At 36.6% G+C, this 21,486-nt stretch overlaps 1 protein-coding gene across 1 annotated transcript in view; it reads left to right on the forward strand.

Annotated features, from left to right (window-relative positions):
• The first annotated feature begins 7,185 nt into the window (after nt 1-7,185).
• The window catches only part of cnsta (consortin, connexin sorting protein a), a 30,616-nt gene continuing 16,315 nt past the window's right edge, over nt 7,186-21,486 (forward strand). Inside the window, exons 1-8 of the mRNA XM_084097804.1 lie at nt 7,186-7,308; nt 13,217-13,626; nt 16,680-16,822; nt 19,101-19,131; nt 19,471-19,557; nt 19,625-19,730; nt 21,224-21,245; nt 21,385-21,478. Of these exons, the coding sequence (XP_083953930.1) occupies nt 13,284-13,626; nt 16,680-16,822; nt 19,101-19,131; nt 19,471-19,557; nt 19,625-19,730; nt 21,224-21,245; nt 21,385-21,478 (826 nt within the window). The 5' untranslated portion in view covers nt 7,186-7,308; nt 13,217-13,283. The remainder of the gene's footprint in view (nt 7,309-13,216; nt 13,627-16,679; nt 16,823-19,100; nt 19,132-19,470; nt 19,558-19,624; nt 19,731-21,223; nt 21,246-21,384; nt 21,479-21,486) is intronic.

Below are 21,486 nucleotides of genomic sequence, written 5' to 3' on the forward strand. Positions count from 1 at the left end.
TTCCAGCTTCCTCCAGATTGAAAACTTCAAGCTCCAAAAAGATCTCAATGCCTGACTGAGTTCCAGACTGAATCCTGAAACTTCAAGCTCAAAGATCTCAACAAAGCTGACTGAGTTCCAGACGAAAATTTTCTGTACAACCAACGATTCGGTGAGTTTCACTCCATTCAAAGAACCAATGCAGACCAGTACAAATTTGTTTTCCTCTGCGCCGTTCAGAGAAGAAGTTAACAAACAGCTGTAGAGTTTGGTTAACTAAAGATAAGCCTCTAAAAAAGTTTTTCTTTTAGAGATGAAATTTATCCCCTGTTGTTGGCAGGGAAGATTAACAGTTACATGTTAATATTGTGTGTATGCTAGAGACGACTAGCGTCATGTGCTAGTAAGATTGTACCCTCTGTTTATAAGACAGTAGAGAGAAGGTTTTTTTTTGTGTTTGTTTGTGGTAACAGAAATTCACAAAATGTTTAGGAAAAGTACTAGACAGATTACACCTTTTTGGACAGATAGTGAATTCAAGTCTTTGTTATCAGAGCACATGGACTCCATCGTGACTGAGAAAGTCAGATTGAATTTAACAAAGAAATTTGGCATTGATGCAGACAAAGTGTGGTCTATTGAAGATTGCAAGAAAGTGTTGGGTGCATGTATCAGGAAGAAAAATGTGAAAGGCATTATCTGTTGTCACAGAGAATTTAGCTTATCCATTGCACAAGAACAAGCTCTGTGTATTGCTAAGTTGAACGATCAGAACAAACAATTGCAGACTCACATGTCCTGTCTCAAGACAAAGGTGGGCCATAACAAAGCCTCAACCAAAGGTGATTTAGAAGACCAACAGTCAGATGAAAGCTATCCTGATTTACAGTCTTTTGATAGAATAGAGAGCAATGTCAATGCAGATGTAAATGCAGTTGAAGTGTGCATAGCTAGACAAAAGCCTCAGGGAAAAGGTGTTGATACAGTTTCATTTGCAACCCCCATATTGCAGCCACAAGCAGTCAAAACATATTTAGGTCATAAAGATATTGAGAGAATTGCTGAAAGTTTGCCATCAGTGCAAACAAATTTTTCTGAATTTAGAAGAGCATTGATCAGTAAAATGCATCTTTACGACATGTCGTTGCCGGAAGTCACACAGCTGATGTCACAAATTTTAACTGAATCTGAATTCAACAATTATAAGTCTGCTGTTACTTCCGAACTGCAACATGTCAGTAAAGGCGATTTGAGAGAAGGTGTTTTGAAAATCCTAAAGAATATCTTAGGACCCAAAATCGATTGGTCGAAAATTACTAATTGTGTACAAAAGAAGGGTGAAACTGTTTGTGAGTACACAGAACGATTCTGTCAGTCAGCTGCAGTGTACAGTGGAATTGCAGACACGCCAGAGAAGGTGTTAGGTGATAATGGCCCTTTGGTTCGCACATGGTTTCATTGTCTTTTGCCAGAACACAGAAAGGCGTTGCCTTACTTAAACATCACATGGTGTACGAGAACCCTGGAAGACAACTTGGACAGTTTAGCTATTTGGGAAAGAGATTCTGATGTCAAAGAGAGAGTAAGAATTGCAGCAGTTTCTGTTAAGGTCAACTCAGAGAAGCCAAAGAAACGCAAAAGTCCTAGAGAAGCCAGTTGTTCTTACTGTGGCAAGCACGGACATTTTGGAAAAGAATGTAGGAAAAACAAAAAGAACTTTAAAGAAGTTAACAAGGTTAATCAGCTTCTGCTTAGCCTGCTTGATATTCTGAAGCAGCCCCTCCCCTCCTCGTTAAACTCGTGGGGCAACTTGATACAGTGTTAACCATTTAGGCTGTGAGTGCTTAATTTCCCCAGTAACTTACAACAAAGATGAAATACTTATTTTTGTTTAATAGAACAAAAGGAAAGTGACTGTCTCAGCCTTTGTTTGGGGGACATTCAGTATACTCACAGCCTTAAATGTTATACTGCAGAACATTACAATCAGACACCATCCTCTGTTAATGATGTTTATTAGGACTGATGTTTCACTGGAGAATGGAAATGTGCCAATTTTCTCACACACTCTACAGTGCGCACACAACAGGGACAGAATAGGACACATATACCAGTGCGGAACCCATGGAAGAACCGAAGTGCAACAGGCCTCGGGGGTCAGCCATGTGGTGAAGATTTCCTCATCCCCCACTTATCCCCACCTCACTGGTCCATAGGTGTCAAATAAATTAAGAAATAGGGAAAGAATGAAACAACAAAAGCAGACTCTGAAAACGATACAACCCCTATTTAAACAAATACTGCTACAACCCTAGTGTTTGAAGAAATACTGCTCTGTCGTCTCTTGTTTTCTGTCTTACAGTGTGCAGATAAAACTTGATGGCTTTTCCGATATCCATATGCAACGACCGTCTCATCTGCGTATGAAGCCCCAACCTCAAGAAGACAACCAGACCCACTGCTGAACGAACTATCACAAAAGAAAATGAAAAATACACAACGCAGAGAATTCACGGACCCTAAATTGCATGTTTTGTTTCTGTGTCAGCATGCAATTACAGATGAACAACACAGATCATGCTTGTGCCTGTAACTTTTTCAGGTTACAAGAATGAACTTTTAAGTGTCTAAATTTGTATTTTGTGAGTTTTTAAGAACTCTCAAACGGGGGACTGAAGGGTTACAAATTTAAGAATCTATTTCAAATATGCTTCTGTACATAACATCATGGTGAAGAATCTTTTAAGGTTAAGATCTCAGCAAAGTTGCAATTTCTGTTCTCTCCTTATTGTCAGACTGATGGGATTAGCACACGAATGATTCACTGAGAATCTCACCTTTTGTTCTGCAAATGGCTTTCGGACCCAAATGGCTCTTGGAGCCTTATGCTGATTGAATTAGGATGGGCCAGACCCTCACAGTCTAGGGTGTTACCTTAACCTGTATACTTAATTTGCATGCTTTGTTCAGAATCTCCACCTCTATGTAATCCCTCCCCCTTGGAATGTATATAACTACAATGCATACTGTATTAGAGTTAGATCATGTTGGAAGTACTACAGCAACGTACAGCGGAGTTCTCAATAAAGAATAACTTCCGTTGAACGCGATCCCAACTGTCTCCTGGTCTCTGCTTCGATGAAAGAAAACTTTACAACAGTTCTCTGAACATCAGCCCAACTGTGGAATATCCAGTAGTGCCTCCTTGGATATTAGAGGAATTGAAGGTTGATTTAGGACTGTTGGAGGAAAGGAAGAAAGATGGAGTGGATAAGTATGGGGTAAGCAACTATATAACAGAAAAATACAAACAGTGTGTAAAGGTTTTTACAGATGAGTCTAAAAATATTGAGAAGAGAGTAGGGGTAGCTTATGTAATCCCTGAGGTGGGCATAGTAAAGGCTAAAGGGATAAATGATGACCTAGCAGTGTATACTGCTGAACTGGTAGCCATATGGCTAGCGCTTTTGTGGCTAGAGTCTAATAATTGTTTGCAGGCAGTGATTGCCTCTGATTCTAGTTCAGCACTGATTAGTATTCAGAACTCTCAGTCTGAATCAAGGGAAGATATTTTAATTGAAATTTTACAGCTAGCAAATGGACTGCAAGCATCAGGAAGGAGGGTGACATTCTTATGGGTTCCAGCCCATATAGGAGTGGAGGGTAATGAACTGGCCGATGAACATGCAAAGAGAGCAACAGGGAAAAATAATATAGATATAGATGTGAAACACAGTAAAGCAGAGATAAAAAGTATAGTTAAGGCTAAAACCATTGGCAACATATCTGGCAACATATCTGGGACAATGGGTGCACAGGAAGACATCTATATAGGATACAAGGGAAAGTGGGAAAAGACACACACACAACCAGATCTAGACAGGAAGAAACTGTGCTGACTAGGATGAGGTTGGGTCATACAAAGCTGAATAAAACACTGTTCTTAATGAGAAAGCATGGTGATGGAAATTGTGAGTATTGCCAGAGCCATACACCTGAAACAGTAGAGCATTACTGTCATAAATGCAGTCAGGCTAGGCAAAGGCTTGTTACTCAGCTGGAAGCAAAGAAAGTGTCTTTAGATACTAAGACCTTATTGGAAAGAAGCTCAGGAGAAATTTTTGGTTTCTTACTTACTTTTTTGAAAAGTACAGGCCTTTTTAAAAGGATATAAACTCTACTTTATATGTTTGTTTTTGTTTGTTTTGTTTGTTTATTTGTTTGTTTAAAACCGTACAGAATAGTCAGTAACTCCCGTACCTTACTCCAGTCCAGTGGTGGCGGTAATGCACAAGAAATAGTTGCTAACCACCAATAAAAAAAAAAAGAAGAACCTTTGGGAGGAAAAGAGGGGGTTATATTGCTGAATGTATCCATATAGATTTTGCTGCCTGTAGCAATTTGATTTCTTTTGATTATTGATACATCAAAGTTTGCACTGAGTGAAGTGTATAATTATTTTTGTAAAAAAAAATTTTTTTTTGGTTTCATTTTGTAATTTTTTCTTTGACATCTCACTGTGAATCTGTACACTCCTAATTCTCCACTGGCATTTAATAAAAATCCTCTTTGGATGATATCTGAGTCCCGAGCCTATCTGCCACCTCCCCTTGATCTCTACGGGACACGTTACGACACAGTGCATGTCTGTGTGAGTGAAAGCTCTTGAAGCTCCGCCCTCTGTGCCAGGAGCAGCAGCTCATTTGCATTTAAAGGAACAGACACTGAACGGTGAGTTTTTGCTCACCCTCAAAAATTCACAATTTTAACATGCTGTATAAAAATATCTGTGGGGTATTTTGAGCTAAACTTCACATTCACACTCTGGGGACATCAAATACTTATTTTACATCTTGTGAAAAGGGCATTATACCACCCCTTTAAATTTAGTTAATTTTGCATTTAAATTTTGTTAATTTTGATCAATGTTACATAGTGTGCCTACACAAAAGTGCAATTAACTGGGTCTCTAAAGAAAGGCACTTGGTAACCCCATTATGCTTGACAACAGTTAACATAAATTACTCAAATAACTTTGAGTGAAAAAAGGTATAACAGTTTGTTTCTCAAAACAACTAGTGTTATTATTTTTGTCATTATTAATATAAAATTTACATTTTTGTTTTGTAGTTTTCTCTTGTGGAATTCCCTGAAATAATCTGATCAGTTACAGTATTGCCACCTGATATCCAGCAAAGAGTAACCATCCCCATTTTTTCATCAAATATGGAAAACATTCCACAGTTTAGTGTCACCGTGCTACTATCTGACCAGATTTGAAAACTGAGTAGATGAGTTGGTGACTCTTCACTTGTTGACAGGAACTATTTCTATAATGATCCTCTCGACACCACCCAACTCTAGAGCTGAAACTTAAAGTACACATAGGCTAGTGTATTTAAGAACTTTTACTTTATGAAGGTTGCTCAACATTAAACTCATCACTTCAAAATTCAAATTCAAAACATATAGCCTATACCTAATAAGAAATAAAATTGTGAATGCTGATATAATGTTCAAAATGATTATTCATTATATTCATTGAACTTTTGGAAGTCTCAAAGTAAGAGCCTGGTAAATATTTAAACACTATAAACACTCATCCCTCTTATCTGTTAAAGAATCGGAATGTCCAGCTTTTGTTTGGTTTATGGTATTTAAGGTTTGTGCAGGACATCCTGTACTTATTCAGCATGGAAAACAAGATCAGATTTTAAATAGCCCTGAATAAGTGGAACATTGTCCTTATAGAAATTGAATTTATCATCAAAGATATAACACATAAGGTTGATCTTGTGCGGTTGATTTTCTTTTACAGGAGCTATTCTCCTGCATTCTTGATGAGTCTTTTGGACAATGGATCACCTATTATTCTCAATGAAAACTTTGAATCACTGGCCATTCATTTTTATCTGATTATAAACCCATACAATATAATATTTTAGCCTAATTAATGCTAATGAATCTAAATACGGGCCATTCATTTTTATCTGATTATAAACCCATACAATATAATATTTTAACCTAATTAATGCTAATGAATCTAAATAACCTATAGTTCATCATTCAAAGACTTCTTACAATTTAAAAACTTCTGAATCGCATTATGCCCTTGACTCTTAACAACACCACATCTCCTAATATTAAAAGAATATCTCACTCATCAGTGAATGATTAGGGTTGTTAGGGTAGGGTAATTCACCAAAGTAGGCTAATAATAATAATTGAAAACAGTCACTTGTTTTTATTGTTTTGGTAACAGTTTACAAGAAGGTCCCATTTGTTAACATTAGTAAATGCACTAACTTGCATGAACCACCAATGAACAATATTATTTTGTAAAGCTTTTAATAACTTTTGGTAATGTTATTTAGTAAAAAATATAATTGTTTATTGTTTGTTCATGTTAGTTCGCAATCGCAATGCATTAAATAATGTTAACAAACTTACTAAAATTACTAAGAATGAACTACTAAATTATTACTTAATTTATAATTCCACCCACAAGGTGGCATAACGTAGCCTACTATATAATCACAATGATCCTCTGCAAATTTCCTATCCTATTATGATACAGGCTTGGTTCATAAATATTAATTATGTTACATGTGTGGAAGGTTACCCAATAACAGACTAGAAAAATAAAAATAAATATCTGCATCATAGATATGTGACGTGTGCTGACCATAGACTGTAAAGATACGGTGCTGACGTTACACGGTGGAATGGCGGGCGAAGGTTTGGGTCTTGATTGAATATTCATAGATATTATGATATCTATGATATTAATTGCCTTACGTTTAAGGTTCCAAAGCAATAGTAGCATGACGCGATTAATATTCATCAGGATCTTAAATATTAATGATCTTACGTTTAAGTTCCCAAGCAACAGTAGCAAGACGCGATTAATATTCATCAGATAAAGGCCTTCAGCTGAAGTACCCGGATGAGTGACAGGAGAGGAGCTGCGCCATAGATATATATGCGTAGAATCACCCTCGACCGCTCCAGATATCACTATAATATCTGGAGCGGTCCAGAATATATATATATATATATATATATATATATATATATATATATATATATTCATACATGCGTCTAACTACAATTGCAGACGCTGTCTTGAATCCACTCTCGAATGTTCACGGACCGCTCCAATATGGCGGACGATGGCATCTATCTTTGAGCTACGCAGACAGCTGAAGTACCCGGATGAGTGGCAGGAAGAGCTGCGCAGATGTGCAGCAACACAAACACACATCAGCCGACAGGCAAGAGCGCGGTTGCCTGTCCATCCGATTTCAAACCACCTTGCCCGATCGATCTGTAAGTGCTGTCTCTTATTTTTAATGCAATATTCATGAAAGAGAATATCCGCTTGTGAAAAGCAGAATGGAACGTGCAGCTTTTTGAACTAAAGGCTTGATGCACTTATGATGCTATGCATGTTAGCGCTTGAATTAATGACAGCTCCTTCTGCTCTATCCTTACCACCGGCACCTTATGTGATATATAACACTTCTGTTAGAAGTTAGACAAATGTGGTATGTATGTGCAGTAAAGAAAGCGGCTTTTATAAAGCTTTAACCCTTTATATATGAATATGACAGATGTTTTGATGCACGGATCATGTGTGTCTATATAACGTTACCGTGATGGACACACTGCATTATATAATATCAACATCTGTTTTCATCCAGCTGCAGCATGATCTGTAATGATCCCTTTTAGTTTATAGGCATAAATATGACAGGAAAAGTGAATGGGGATTGAAGTTTAAGCATTATTTGAAGTGTCATATCATGTGTCAAAACAGAATGAGTTATGTCTGCTTTATCTTGCTTCACTCAGAGCGTGAGCTATGCATGTTATGCCAAAAATGTTTTTTTTTTTTTGTGTGTGTGTTTAAGTAACTTTTTTTTGTGCTCTTAATACAGTGAAATCAATCACTGTTGTGATAGGAAAGCAATCAAGCCAGTTGACACTGTCATTTCAATGTATTGACTCACCACAGAGGTCACAACCTTTCTTAAAGGTCAAATTTTGACATTTTTGCTAACCTGCACTTTTCTTGTATTATCATTAAATATTAGTACATAATAAGTGATGATATGCAGTGAGTTGGTCATTATCATAAAATAAACCACTTCAGGGTGATGCAAAATGATCTTGAGCACTATGTCATCGTCTTGCTCAGGGTGGATGTTGCATTTATGTACAAAATTATTACCAAATTAATATTTAACATTCATTTTGTAATAATGATAACAGTTGTTCTTTACAAATATCTGACAGCTTATAGAGTGCAACAGTGCCCATCCACTTTTTTAATGGCATTGGTTCCAGAGGTATTTTTCCCATTCATTTTTCTCTTAGGAATTAAAGACAGATAGATAGATATATTACATTTATTGCAAAATATGTTGCTATATTATTATATGTAAACATTTAAGTAGTTTGAGAGTGTATAGGGAAGCTGTGGGTGTGTTCACACTTCTAGTTTGGTTGATACATTTAGTACTGTTTCGCTTACGTTCACACTCATTTTTAACACTTAATCTAAAGATAGAAAACAAAAAAGTCTTTATGACGTATATTTTCTCGACGGAACTTGTCGAACACCCAAAACAATGCTGTGTTCTGGGCTAAATGCGCTCACTGTATGGTCGTAGCCTACGTAGGATGGTATTTTGTCCTGTTTTTGGTTCGTTTACATGTCTTTGGTCAAGTGTCAGTCAACACACCCTATCTCTACATCATTCACAGTGCATAATGGGAGTGGGCGGGAGCTAAAGTGTTCTTTTTGCTTAATTTACTTGTGATTCTCTGATTGGTGGAGATTTCTCTGCAGAATCATGGGTAATGTAGTTTTTCCACCACTGTTGAACTGTTGAATGCATATGGGATTTTAACTTCTGGATCCCAACTGTTGCGCTCTATTGCAATGACTGACTAATCAAAATCAAAATAAAGTATAGTTCATTAGTATGTTAATTAAGTATCAGAAATGTATTCTATAACATTAAGGAAGTTTTAGTATTACTTCCGTTAGCATATAAACATTCGGTTTTAAATCAGAATAGTTCAAACTCCTTAATGGAGGATTGAGGTGGATTTCACAGATGGATTTGAAGAACGCTGTGTGCGTGTCAGACACATTTGTGTCTAGCTACTCCAGCCATGCTTGATATTCAGGCTGAATAAACCTATTTCTCATCTCTCCCTCTTTCATTCTCCCCGCAGGCTTTAATGTTTTTAAAAGAGCTAATGAGAAACCGCAGCTGTCTTTTGATTATTAATGAATTCTCTCTTTAAAGAAAGCGGATGAATGAACATGGCAGCTCACATACCCAAATGTCTGCCTGCCATAGCATGACCAACCTCATGTTATTCTGTCCGTGCCCTTTAAAGTGTCATCTATTAACATAAAAACTTAAAACGGTCACAAGCCCGACACACAATAGCTGTTGTCAGTAAGAATTGATGCAAACCCCATGTGTCAAGCAGGTTTACCTGGCCCTTCTCGATGATGTGGTTTGGATGTGTGTAGGTGGTGTTAATCCACAGGCACAGATCTGATGGTCCCCAGCTCACTGAGTCACTATATGTTGTCAGAAAAGCGAATAAACGCCTGGGGTCTGCTGTGAGTCAGTCTGTTCTTCTACAGGGCCAGATAACATCAGGCTCTCTAAACAAACAACCAGGTTCCTAATGGCTACATAATAATACATAATGGTAACATAATAAATTGTGACATAATGGTGGAGTTCTGTTGTATAAGGCAACACAAGGCAAGTTTAATTAGCATGTTTAATACACATTGGTAATTAAAAGTGCTTTACATAAAAATGATTTCAAATTATCATAAAATATGCTCACAAAAATAATAGATGGATTTAAATGAAATTAAAAACAAATAACAAACAGGGAAAAAAGGAGCTAATACAATTCAAATACGATTCAAGGCTGTGACACATGATTGTGATTTCAAAATTTAATGTACTCAAATTTATTTATTAGCTAATTCCATATCTCTTTAAATGTTTATCCTCCCAACCTCTGAACTCAAAACAGTGAGTTTTCACTAGTTTGCAGCGCGTCCAGTATTTGATTATTTTAGTAGAAAATTAGCTTTTATTTTATATTTTCAGTTTTTATTATAATTTTAAATTAAGTTTTAGTATGTTTTTTTTGTGTCATTTTTATTAGTTTATTTATTTCAAATCTCCATTTAGCGTTAATTTATATTTATTTCAGCTTTAGTTTCTGTAATTTTACATCAACTCAATGTTATCTTAATGGAACTTATGTTATTTCAGTTATTTGCCAAGGCAACATTTCTAATTTCTAAATTTTTATTTTATACATCTAGTATTTTTTATTTATTAATGCAAATTTTTTTAATAGTTTAATAGTTTTAGTTAACAATACAACACTGGATTTAGCTCAGTTTGTTCACTAAATGCACATTATCATTGCACTCAGTGACCTATAAGCATTCATTCATTCATTGGTTCGTATCTGCGGCTCTAGAATCCCCCTGAGCATGAAAAAACAAAACAGGCAGTCTGCTTTAAGATCTGTAAGATGCTGTATGATATTGCATAAGCTGTCATGAGACGGTATAGCAATAAGCATGATGCTCTTTCTCCTATAACAACCCAATGGGGACCATCATGGAAAATCTCCATGGTGTATGAATTCACCATTCAGGGGAAGCAAACAATCAGTATGAGAGAGAGAGATAGTATATTGACTATATAGAGCATTTTCTACATCAGTTTATTACAGCGGACTAAAGGGACACAGGACAGCAGGTTGGTGCCGATATCTATGCGTTTATGAATGGCATGGTATTCATTTTACACAATTTTGTTGTTTTGTTGTTTTTTCTGTTTGGTTATGAGCCAAATGTTTAAATGCGTCATTTGTTCAGCATGTTTGTATGAAAAGGGTTGAATCCATTCATAAAGAATGAAGAAAAACTTGATTAAGTGATTCATTTGTATCATAACTCAGAAATGTTTACAGAAGTCTTCCAAATTTTCCATATACTAAAATGTTTTAGTTTAAGATACCATTGCTAATTATTAAATGAATTGGTATATTGGTAGATATAAATGAAACAAATTTGTTGTAATTTTCCCCTTAATTTAGAAAAATTCTTGATTATTTCTATTTTTCTATTGTTGGATTTTTTTTTTTTGGTATATTTCACTTCTCATCCAAGGGAAAATTTTAACTGATTATATGTTCAATGGCAGTTCTTATATATATATATATATATATATATATACAGTGAGGAAAATAAGTATTTGAACACCCTGCTATTTTGCAAGTTCTCCCACTTAGAAATCATGGAGGGGTCTGAAATTGTCATCGTAGGTGCATGTCCACTGTGAGAGACATAATCTAAAAAAAAAAATCCAGAAATCACAATGTATGATTTTTTAACTATTTATTTGTATGATACAGCTGCAAATAAGTATTTGAACACCTGAGAAAATCAATGTTAATATTTGGTACAGTAGCCTTTGTTTGCAATTACAGAGGTCAAACGTTTCCTGTAGTTTTTCACCAGGTTTGCACACACTGCAGGAGGGATTTTGGCCCACTCCTCCACACAGATCTTCTCTAGATCAGTCAGGTTTCTGGGCTGTCGCTGAGAAACACGGAGTTTGAGCTCCCTCCAAAGATTCTCTATTGGGTTTAGGTCTGGAGACTGGCTAGGCCACGCCAGAACCTTGATACGCTTCTTACAGAGCCACTCCTTGGTTATCCTGGCTGTGTGCTTCGGGTCATTGTCATGTTGGAAGACCCAGCCTCGACCCATCTTCAATGCTCTAACTGAGGGAAGGAGGTTGTTCCCCAAAATCTCGCAATACATGGCCCCGGTCATCCTCTCCTTAATACAGTGCAGTCGCCCTGTCCCATGTGCAGAAAAACACCCCCAAAGCATGATGCTACCACCCCCATGCTTCACAGTAGGGATGGTGTTCTTGGGATGGTACTCATCATTCTTCTTCCTCCAAACACGTTTAGTGGAATTATGACCAAAAAGTTCTATTTTGGTCTCATCTGACCACATGACTTTCTCCCATGTCTCCTCTGGATCATCCAAATGGTCATTGGCAAACTTAAGACGGGCCTTGACATGTGCTGGTTTAAGCAGGGGAACCTTCCGTGCCATGCATGATTTCAAACCATGACGTCTTAGTGTATTACCAACAGTAACCTTGGAAACGGTGGTCCCAGCTCTTTTCAGGTCATTGACCAGCTCCTCCCGTGTAGGTCTGGGCTGATTTCTCACCTTTCTTAGGATCATTGAGACCCCACGAGGTGAGATCTTGCATGGAGCCACAGTCCGAGGGAGATTGACGGTCATGTTTAGCTTCTTCCATTTTCTAATGATTGCTCCAACAGTGGACCTTTTTTCACCAAGCTGCTTGGCAATTTCCCCGTAGCCCTTTCCAGCCTTGTGGAGGTGTACAATTTTGTCTCTAGTGTCTTTGGACAGCTCTTTGGTCTTGGCCATGTTAGTAGTTGGATTCTTACTGATTGTATGGGGTGGACAGGTGTCTTTATGCAGCTAACGACCTCAAACAGGTGCATCTAATTTAGGATAATAAATGGAGTGGAGGTGGACATTTTAAAGGCAGACTAACAGGTCTTTGAGGGTCAGAATTGTAGCTGATAGACAGGTGTTCAAATACTTATTTGCAGCTGTATCATACAAATAAATAGTTAAAAAATCATATATTGTGATTTCTGGATTTTTTTTTTTTAGATTATGTCTCTCACAGTGGACATGCACCTATGATGACAATTTCAGACCCCTCCATGATTTCTAAGTGGGAGAACTTGCAAAATAGCAGGGTGTTCAAATACTTATTTTCCTCACTATATATATATATATATATATATATATATATATAATTATTATTATTTTTTTCTCTGATAGAAGATTTTTTTAGATTTTTCTTTTTCTAAAATGATACCAAACATGTGAGGTGAAAAAAAACTCACATTGATGAAAAATCTATTTTTCATTTTACCTCTGAACAAAGCAGAACAAATGGAGAAATCTCAAGAGTTTTGATTCGTGCACTGCACTCGACCAGCTTGAAGTGGAATCATGGGTAAACTATGAGTCAGGTCTCTTAAAGGCCAGCGAGCTCTTTTCTTTTCATGATGGCTCATGGCCATTAAAGTGTCGCTCTGATTTGTTCTCCAGCGGCTGAGCGGCTGTGAGGCCTGCAGGGGTTCGAGTGGATCTTCATGCTCTCAGTCAGCTGGACCTTATGGACGACGGACAGTGGCAGAGCGATGGCCCAGTGAGGCGGGCAGGACTAACCGACCCCGACCTCCTAAATGACTCAGAGTCCAGCTGCAGCCCGGACGAGAACCAGAACCGACTGGTGGAGGAAGCAGAGGAGGTGGAGCAGGGGCCCCGTGGTGGACAGAAGCCCCTCAGACAGGATCATGCTAATGACAATAGTGATGATGAAGATTACGACAGCTCCAGGGTGGAGGACGAGGAAGAGGAGGAGAAGGAAGAAGAGGGGGACAGTAACAGTGGCGCATTCTCTCCAGAGCTGGATGGACACATCCGAGACTCCCCGACACCCAGTCCCAGTCCTACAGGTAACAGACACTGTCAAACAGAGACAATTCACAGAACACAGTTTGAAAAAAAAAAAACCTGTACAGCAACGAAACTCGCTCGCTGCATAGGACGGTCCATCGTGTGTGTGCGTGTGTGTGTGTGTGTGTGTGGTTTAGCAGTTGATTGAAACCAGGCTTAAAAGATGCCTTCATATTAAAACACTACAACATGATATATAATAACCTAATCATTCAGTATAGTGTCGTGATATGTTAATTAAAACTACAAATAAAACTGTAAAAAAAAAAAAAACCTCTTTACAATCAGGTCCCATTTGTTACATTAGTTAATGTATTATCTAACATTAAATAGCAGTTGGGAAATACATTTGTTACAGTGTTTATTAATCTTTGTTAAAATTAGTTAACATTACTGTTCACTGTTAGTTCATGTTAGCTCAGGTCCATTAAATAATATTAACAGTTACAACATTTGATTTTAACAATGTACTTGTACAGTAAATGCTGAAATTAACATGAACTAAGATGAATAACTACATTATTAACATTAATTAATAACTAAAAATACTTCTAAAGCATTAATATTAACATTAAAGTGTTACCAATTCTTTTTATTAATGGTATTATAAATGGTAATTTAAATAAAGCTGAATAAAATAAAATAAATTAGGTGCTTAAAAACTAACGGAAATAAAATAAGTTGAAGTTGAAGAACTAAAATGACTAAAATTATAATAAAAATCAATTCAAGCTAAATAGAAATATTTTTTTAAAAACCAGCAAAATTACTAACACTTAATATAAAATGAAAATTGAACATAAAAAATGTCAAAATATTAATAAATATTACAGTAGTACATCAATAATACCAAAACAAAGCAGTGAATCAGAAATCTGTCATCAACCCAAAGTGAATCCATCAGGTTTATAACATATGCAGCTGTTCTATCATATTACAGGACTAATTTAGCTTTCCATAAACTACTACAGTAAAATACTGTTTGTTCAGAAGTGCCATGGCTAAACAAATGAATAAGCTTTGCATGCTAAAAACAAATTTTGGTTCGTTTTTGCATGTCATTCCTTATTAAAACGGATTCTGCCCAGAGCAGAACCAGTTAATCAGTCCCAAAGCTTCACGGAATTAGAGCACAATGTGAGATTCTCCTCGTGTTGACCTGGAAGCAGTCATCCCAAGTTAAATGGATGTGTTGTTGAGCCATGTGTCAGTGCATGTGCGTGAATGTTCTTCCACAGTTCTCACACAAATACAAACCGCCAGCTCGCCTAAGAGTTAGTCTGCGCAGGGTTTTTTTAACCAAAGATTGGGAAGTTCGTGGCATTGAATCATTACAACATATTCAAGAGTTCAGAGAATCAGTAGCAAGTCAATGAGATATCCTTGAGCACACCTGTATATTCCTTCCCCTGAAGTTACATAAAGAAATGAAGCTTGGTGACTTTATATGCCAGTCAAATGGACTTTTTCTGTCAATGTTTGCTAGGATAAATTAGATTATATGCTACTAATCAAAAACTTACGATTATTTATCCATTCTTTCTGCTAGGTACGTTCAGGAACCAGGTCACACTTATATACAAAAAACAAATTACTGATACTGAATGGTCCTTGGACTTTAAATTGTTCCTGAGGTACAACCTAGTCCAAACAGTGTCACCCTGAATGACATGAATGCATTTATTTGGCACTGGCTTGATCAGGCTGTGGGTGGAGAAGCATTTCTATTGTCTCTGAGGAGTCAGGCACCATGAGTAATAGTGAAAGACTTTTGTTTCTAGTTCTGCTGTAGAGCGAGTGATTGTGTATCCCTTTGTTGTCGTGCACCTTTTGACAGGTTTGAGTGGCATGAATAATACAGGCCAACCTCTAGAGTGAGATGCATCTGTGTTGATGTACAAACGCTGGGTGCTGCCGCTCCATTCAATTTAAAGGGACATTTTGGATGCCTGTGTGTTAGATGTATTGTAATGAAAAAGCACTTTAGGTCTTAGGGGCCGATTACATGACACCGTTTTCAACTAAAAACATAAAACTTTTTATGTGTTTTGGCCGTTCATTTACGCAACAACTGTTTCAAAGTGTGGATTTTATGAAAATTATTCCGTTATTGTCTCAGTGTAAACTACACAAACGTGAATATGTGAAAATAGTGATATCATGCGTATGTTCAGTCTATAGGCACGTAGTGTGTTTCTTTACATCGTGACATCGCCAACTACTGGCCTGGCAGCATTCGTTTAAAAGCATAATTGGAATGGAAACGCCACTTTTAAGTTTGACCGTATTTTTGTTTTCAGTCAAAATGCCTTTTGAATGGGAGTGCTTGGGGCACTACTATGATAGCATCAAAAATGGCTATTTTTAAAACACTAAGAAGGCTCGACACAACATGAAACTGTGCTTGAAGTATCACCAGGGGCTCTACACATGAACTCCAGCATTGAGAACATTGCTTGTGTACACAGAGTTTACTAAAAAGAAAGATTTTGTACGACTCACTTTATCAGTTAGTGTTTCCGGTGGCTGGAATTTTGTCAGTCAAAAGTAGTCGATCTCCGAATGCAATGTAAAGATGGAAAGATCTAAAATAATCTAAAATCTAAAATTAAAAACTATATAAAAAAAGTTAAATAAAACAAAGCTAAAATAATATGAAATAAATTCTAAAAGCATTAGACTAAATTCAACTTTTAAAAAACTAAATTGAAATTTTGCATTGACAACTAATTTAATTGAAAACTGAAATAAAATCTAATTAAACCTAAATAGTAATAAGTAAATAATAATAATAATATGTCAAAAGCACATAACAAAATGGCTAAAAATGAAAACTGCAAATATAAAAATAAAAGACAATTCACAATATTAATTAAAACTATAAATAATACTAGTGTATAAATAATACTAAAATGATACTGAACCACATAAATTAAAGTCCATTGGTAATAATAATTATGATGAAATGCCATACAGTTAGTGTTACGTGAGTGAAACCATAGTCAATTTTCAGTGTCAACACTTTTTAAAGAGGATGTTGTTGTTTTTCCAGTGTCAGAGGGTCTTGTCAGCCCTGAAGGACCTCCTCAGGGCGATGCTGGTTCCCCCCAGGGCTTCGGACACCCCCTGTCGGCATCTCTCCAGGAGCTGGGGGAGCAGGGAGACCACCCTCTTCTGCCACACTGCCTCCATCAGGTCTCATACTAATGTTGTTCATCTCCTCTCTGAGGGTCTTCACAGGGCACTTATGTCATTCTAAACCCCGCTTTAAACCTCGGGTAAAGGAAAATTTCACACTTGTAATGTAAAATCAGGGTTAGCCCCATTTTTGCGCTGTTAACCCTGCATTGTGGTGCCAAACATGTGCAGGGTGAAAGAAACATACGGTGTTAGATAATTTTGACTAGATGATTGTAGCTAAGCATCTAGTCGAAATTGTCTAACACTTATTATTGTTTTCTGATCATTCAGAAAACAACTTGATAGTGCAGTCAGCTATATATGATATGGGACAGGTGAGTGCTAGAGCTTCTATGTAAACAGGTCATCCAATCAGTGACACTGACACCATATATATGCAAATAAGGATGTTAACCCAGGGTTTAAGAATGGACAGTGTGAAACGGCAGCTTATGAATACCCAGGATTAATTGTTAACCTCGGGTAAAGTTTAAGCAGTGTGAAGCGTGAAGCAAGATCCAGGATTCCGTTTGCCCGGGGTTTAGAATGAACCAGGGTTAACTATTTGAAGAGTGAAAAGCCCTCATACGTCTTTCTGTTCGAAATAAGTAATGAGGTGTTAAATTAAATGTTGTTAAATTAAATGTCATCTCTCACCATTCATTCATTAGTGCGTAATTGTCTGTTTCTAACAGACTTTAGGGAGATCGGATGCAGTATTTCATTTCACGTGAATGAAAACAAGGCTGTAAGGGATTGATGTTTAAGGTGTTGAGTATGTTGTACAAAATAATAAATCATAAAAACATAAATATATTTAAAAAAATTCAAAATAGAGATTGGATGCACTGCCTATTTTGGGAAGCCTGTTGATTTGAAGATGATTAGGCTGTTGATTTTGCCAGCATAATTTAATCAAAAATATAGTAAAAACAGTAATATTGTAAAATATTATTACAATTTAAAAAGTTTATATATTTTAAAATGTAATTATATTCCTGTAATGGCAAAGCTGAATTTTCAGCATCATTACTCCAGTCTTCAGCGTCACATGATCCTTCAGAAATCATTCTAATATGATGATTTGATACTCGGTTATTATCAATGTTGGAAACAGCTTTATATTTTTGGTGGAGACCATGATACATTATGTTTTACGACAGCATTACAAATGTTTTTAACTGTCACTTTTGATCACTGCCAGTAGATGGTGCAAACCTCTGATTTCTTCAGTCTAAACTAATGTGCGTGAGCCAGATCACGAGATGAATTTGCCTGGACTGTTCCACATGGTTCATTAATAAGCTCGTGTTAGTCTGTTGTTGCTGTTGGCCAGTGCTGATAGTGATAACATTGACTGATGGCAGAACATGAAGTATCTGATAGGAAGCAGAATAACCAGCACCTTAAATGGTCAGACAAGCTCTATTAAATGTTTATTTGAGCTTGACCTTATTCAACATGTTTTACAAGAACTAGCTCAGATGTGCAGCTGGGTCTGTATCATCCTGAGGAGAGGTTTATAAGGAGCTACAAGACGACTGTCGAAACTGCTCACATGTGGATTTTTGTTCTTATAAGACATTTTAAAAGGAACAAATCATAGATAACTGGATTTTTTTTTCTTTTTTCAGTGTACTATGTAGACATACTCTAACATTAACAACAAAGCTACTTCCCCAGCCCACCCAGATCATTTATTGAAAGTAAGCTGCAAAAGTGAGTCGTTCAGAAATCGTCATATGATCCATAATCATGTCAACAGACATGACCTCCCATGTTTGTATATGTCTGTTCAGGCTGTGAACGGTAATTTGAACTACGTCGTTCGAAGAGATTTTGAATGATTTAGTGATTAATGTAGTGATTTTCACCGCTGACTTTACTTTGCAAGGAGTTTGAAGAGAGCCGATGTCATGAGTTTTACTCAGATAGCGATAATGCATGCAGGTGTAGTAGAGCAAATGCTGTCTGAGTTTAAATGACTTGTTTATCAGGTATATAACATCTGTACAGTTACAGCTTGCTTATGCAGCCTGTTTTAGCTGTGCATCATCTGTATAATTATTGGTAACACTTTATAATAACTCTCATTAACAATCATTATATAATGCTTAACAGGTCAGTATAGATTCATATATGATTCAACATTTCATCACCATTTGAATGTACTTTCATTTATATAATATAATTACAATACAATTTCGAGTTACTGTAGGGTCTTACCTAATGATGCTTTTCACTGTGTAATGTAATGCATAATAACTAATAGGCTAAATTCATTTTTTTACAGATTGCAGAGTCATTTATGCATGAGGAGGACTGTATCCTTAATGTTTTTATTTGTTCACATGTCTAATGATACAAGGCGCTGCGTAATGGTGTGTTTGTACAGCTTTTGGGGTTTTATTGATGCTTGTTCCATTATAGCTCCTAATTTATACCAGATTTCCTTTGTTATTGTAACAGAATCAGGGATGCTTGCTATGTTTATGGATATAGAGCTTTTTATTGTATTACTTTTAGTGCATTACTGCAGGCAGTCGTCGTCTTGTAAGATAGTATTTCACCGTAGCATTCTTTAGGTCCGGTGTTGTAAAGTGCATTGGTGCTTTGGGGTTTCCCACTTGCCGTAGTTTTTCCTGAACCAGAGGATTTTCCAGATGAGAGAGCAGTCAGGTTCATCCAGTTAGAGAGACTCTATCATGAACGTCTACTGTCCAACCTCTCCGCTCTACAGCAGCTGTGGGGTAAGTGGCTTCTGGTTAACTGTTACTCAGATGTTCTTCTCGATAGAACACATGTTTCTGTGATCAGAGAGGAGATGGAGTTCGGTTGGCCGGTGTCAGGACAGGCGAGAAGACGGCGACCTGGATGCTGAACACCTGGAGAAACTGAGACACATCTGCAGAACGCACAGGCAGTGAGTGCACGATACACACACACGCTACGTTAATTCAGCCACACCGATCAGGTCAACTTTATTTTGTCATTTCTTTTTTTATTCCACACTTCATTGGTTCAGTCACAGAGATCAGGTCAACACTTTTATTTTGCTTTATGTTATCATTATTTTATTGCATGCTACATTAGATCAGTCCCACAGATAAGGTCAACTGTAATTTTTTTAAATTATTGTATATTTATTTTTATTTCATTGCACACTTCAAGTAGTCCAGCCACACAGATCAGGGAAAAACTATTTTTTTTTTTATTGCATGCTACATTAGTTTAGTCACACAGTCAACTTTATTTTTTTATAAAGTATTGTAAGTATTATAAGTATTTTTATACATAAAAAAGTATGTATTTTTATTTTATGGCACACTTCAGTAGTTCAGCCATACAGATCAGGGCAACACTTATTTTTATTTATTTATTTATTTATTTTGCATACTACATTAGTTCAGTCACACAAATAAGGTAACTTTATATTTGTATTTATTTTTTTTATTGCACAATTTATTAGGTCAGCCACACAGATCAGGGCAACACTATGTTTTTTATTAGATTTTTTTTTATTGCATGCTACATTAGTACAGTCACACAGGTACGCTCAACTTTATCTTTTTTATTATTATTTATTTATGTTTATTTTATTGCAGTAAAATATTTTTATATAATAATTTATATATATTTTTTTTTTATTAAAATATTTTATTCAGTCATTCAGCCACACCGATCAAGGCAACACTATTTTATTTTATTTATTTTTAATTAATTTTTTTATTTTTGTATTGCATGTTAGATTAGTTCAGTCGCACAGATCAGGTCAACACTATTTTATGTTATTATTTATTTTTATTTATTGCACGCTACTTTAGTTCAGTCGCACAGATCAGGTGTAAACCATTTTTATATTATTTACTTATTTTAGCTCTAAATGATTTTTTGCTTCCCAAAAAGTTTTCTCTTTATAATCTATGTTCTTAGATCAGGTGTCCCATGGAGCTTGAGCTCTATAAAAATATGTAAGCATTGGCATTGCTGTAAATGGAGTACAAGTAAATGTTTAACCTTTCGAGCCACTACACAATTTAAATACGGGGTAAAAGCTGTGTCTTTCTGTCCTATTAATTTGGGCCAGACACTTTCACCGGCAGCCGCACCTGAGCTTCTCTCTTTCCCCTGCTAAATTTAGCCCGTCTGTTTCTCATTTCTGTGCTCTAGCTGCAGTTCGGAGTCCTGTAATGGTTTAAACATATGGCCCATTGCTGTGCTTTCAGCAATTTGAGACAAGTGCTAGAGTTTCAGTATGGGAAATGTGCCGTGCTAATATTAGATTCCCGCTGAGCGGAGCGACCTTAGATTTGCACGTCGTCCCTCTACGAGAGAGATGAAGAAAAAAAAATAAGGATACTACAAGTCCTTAAGATGATTTTGACTGACACTTCACTATTTCTCGTCTTTTTTCAGACCTGCACGGAGTATTGAGAAGGTAAGACGGCCTCTTTGATGCACATGTTTGGGACTCCCATGTGGATATGTATGTAACCGTAATGGGGCGGTGGTGGGGGGGGGGGTCCACGTTTAAAGAACAGAGGGTAAAAGTCAGTGTTTTCTGTGTGTGTTCATAGTGTGAGGTGTCCAAAGTGCAAAGAAACAGTGTGATCAGCGAAACACTGGGAGGAGAGCAAAACCTGATCACGCAAGTGCTTTCATGCAGCTCAGGTGAGTTT

Source organism: Abramis brama, assembly GCF_963993115.1.
Source record: "Abramis brama genome assembly, chromosome: 21".
NCBI lineage: Eukaryota > Metazoa > Chordata > Actinopteri > Cypriniformes > Leuciscidae > Abramis > Abramis brama.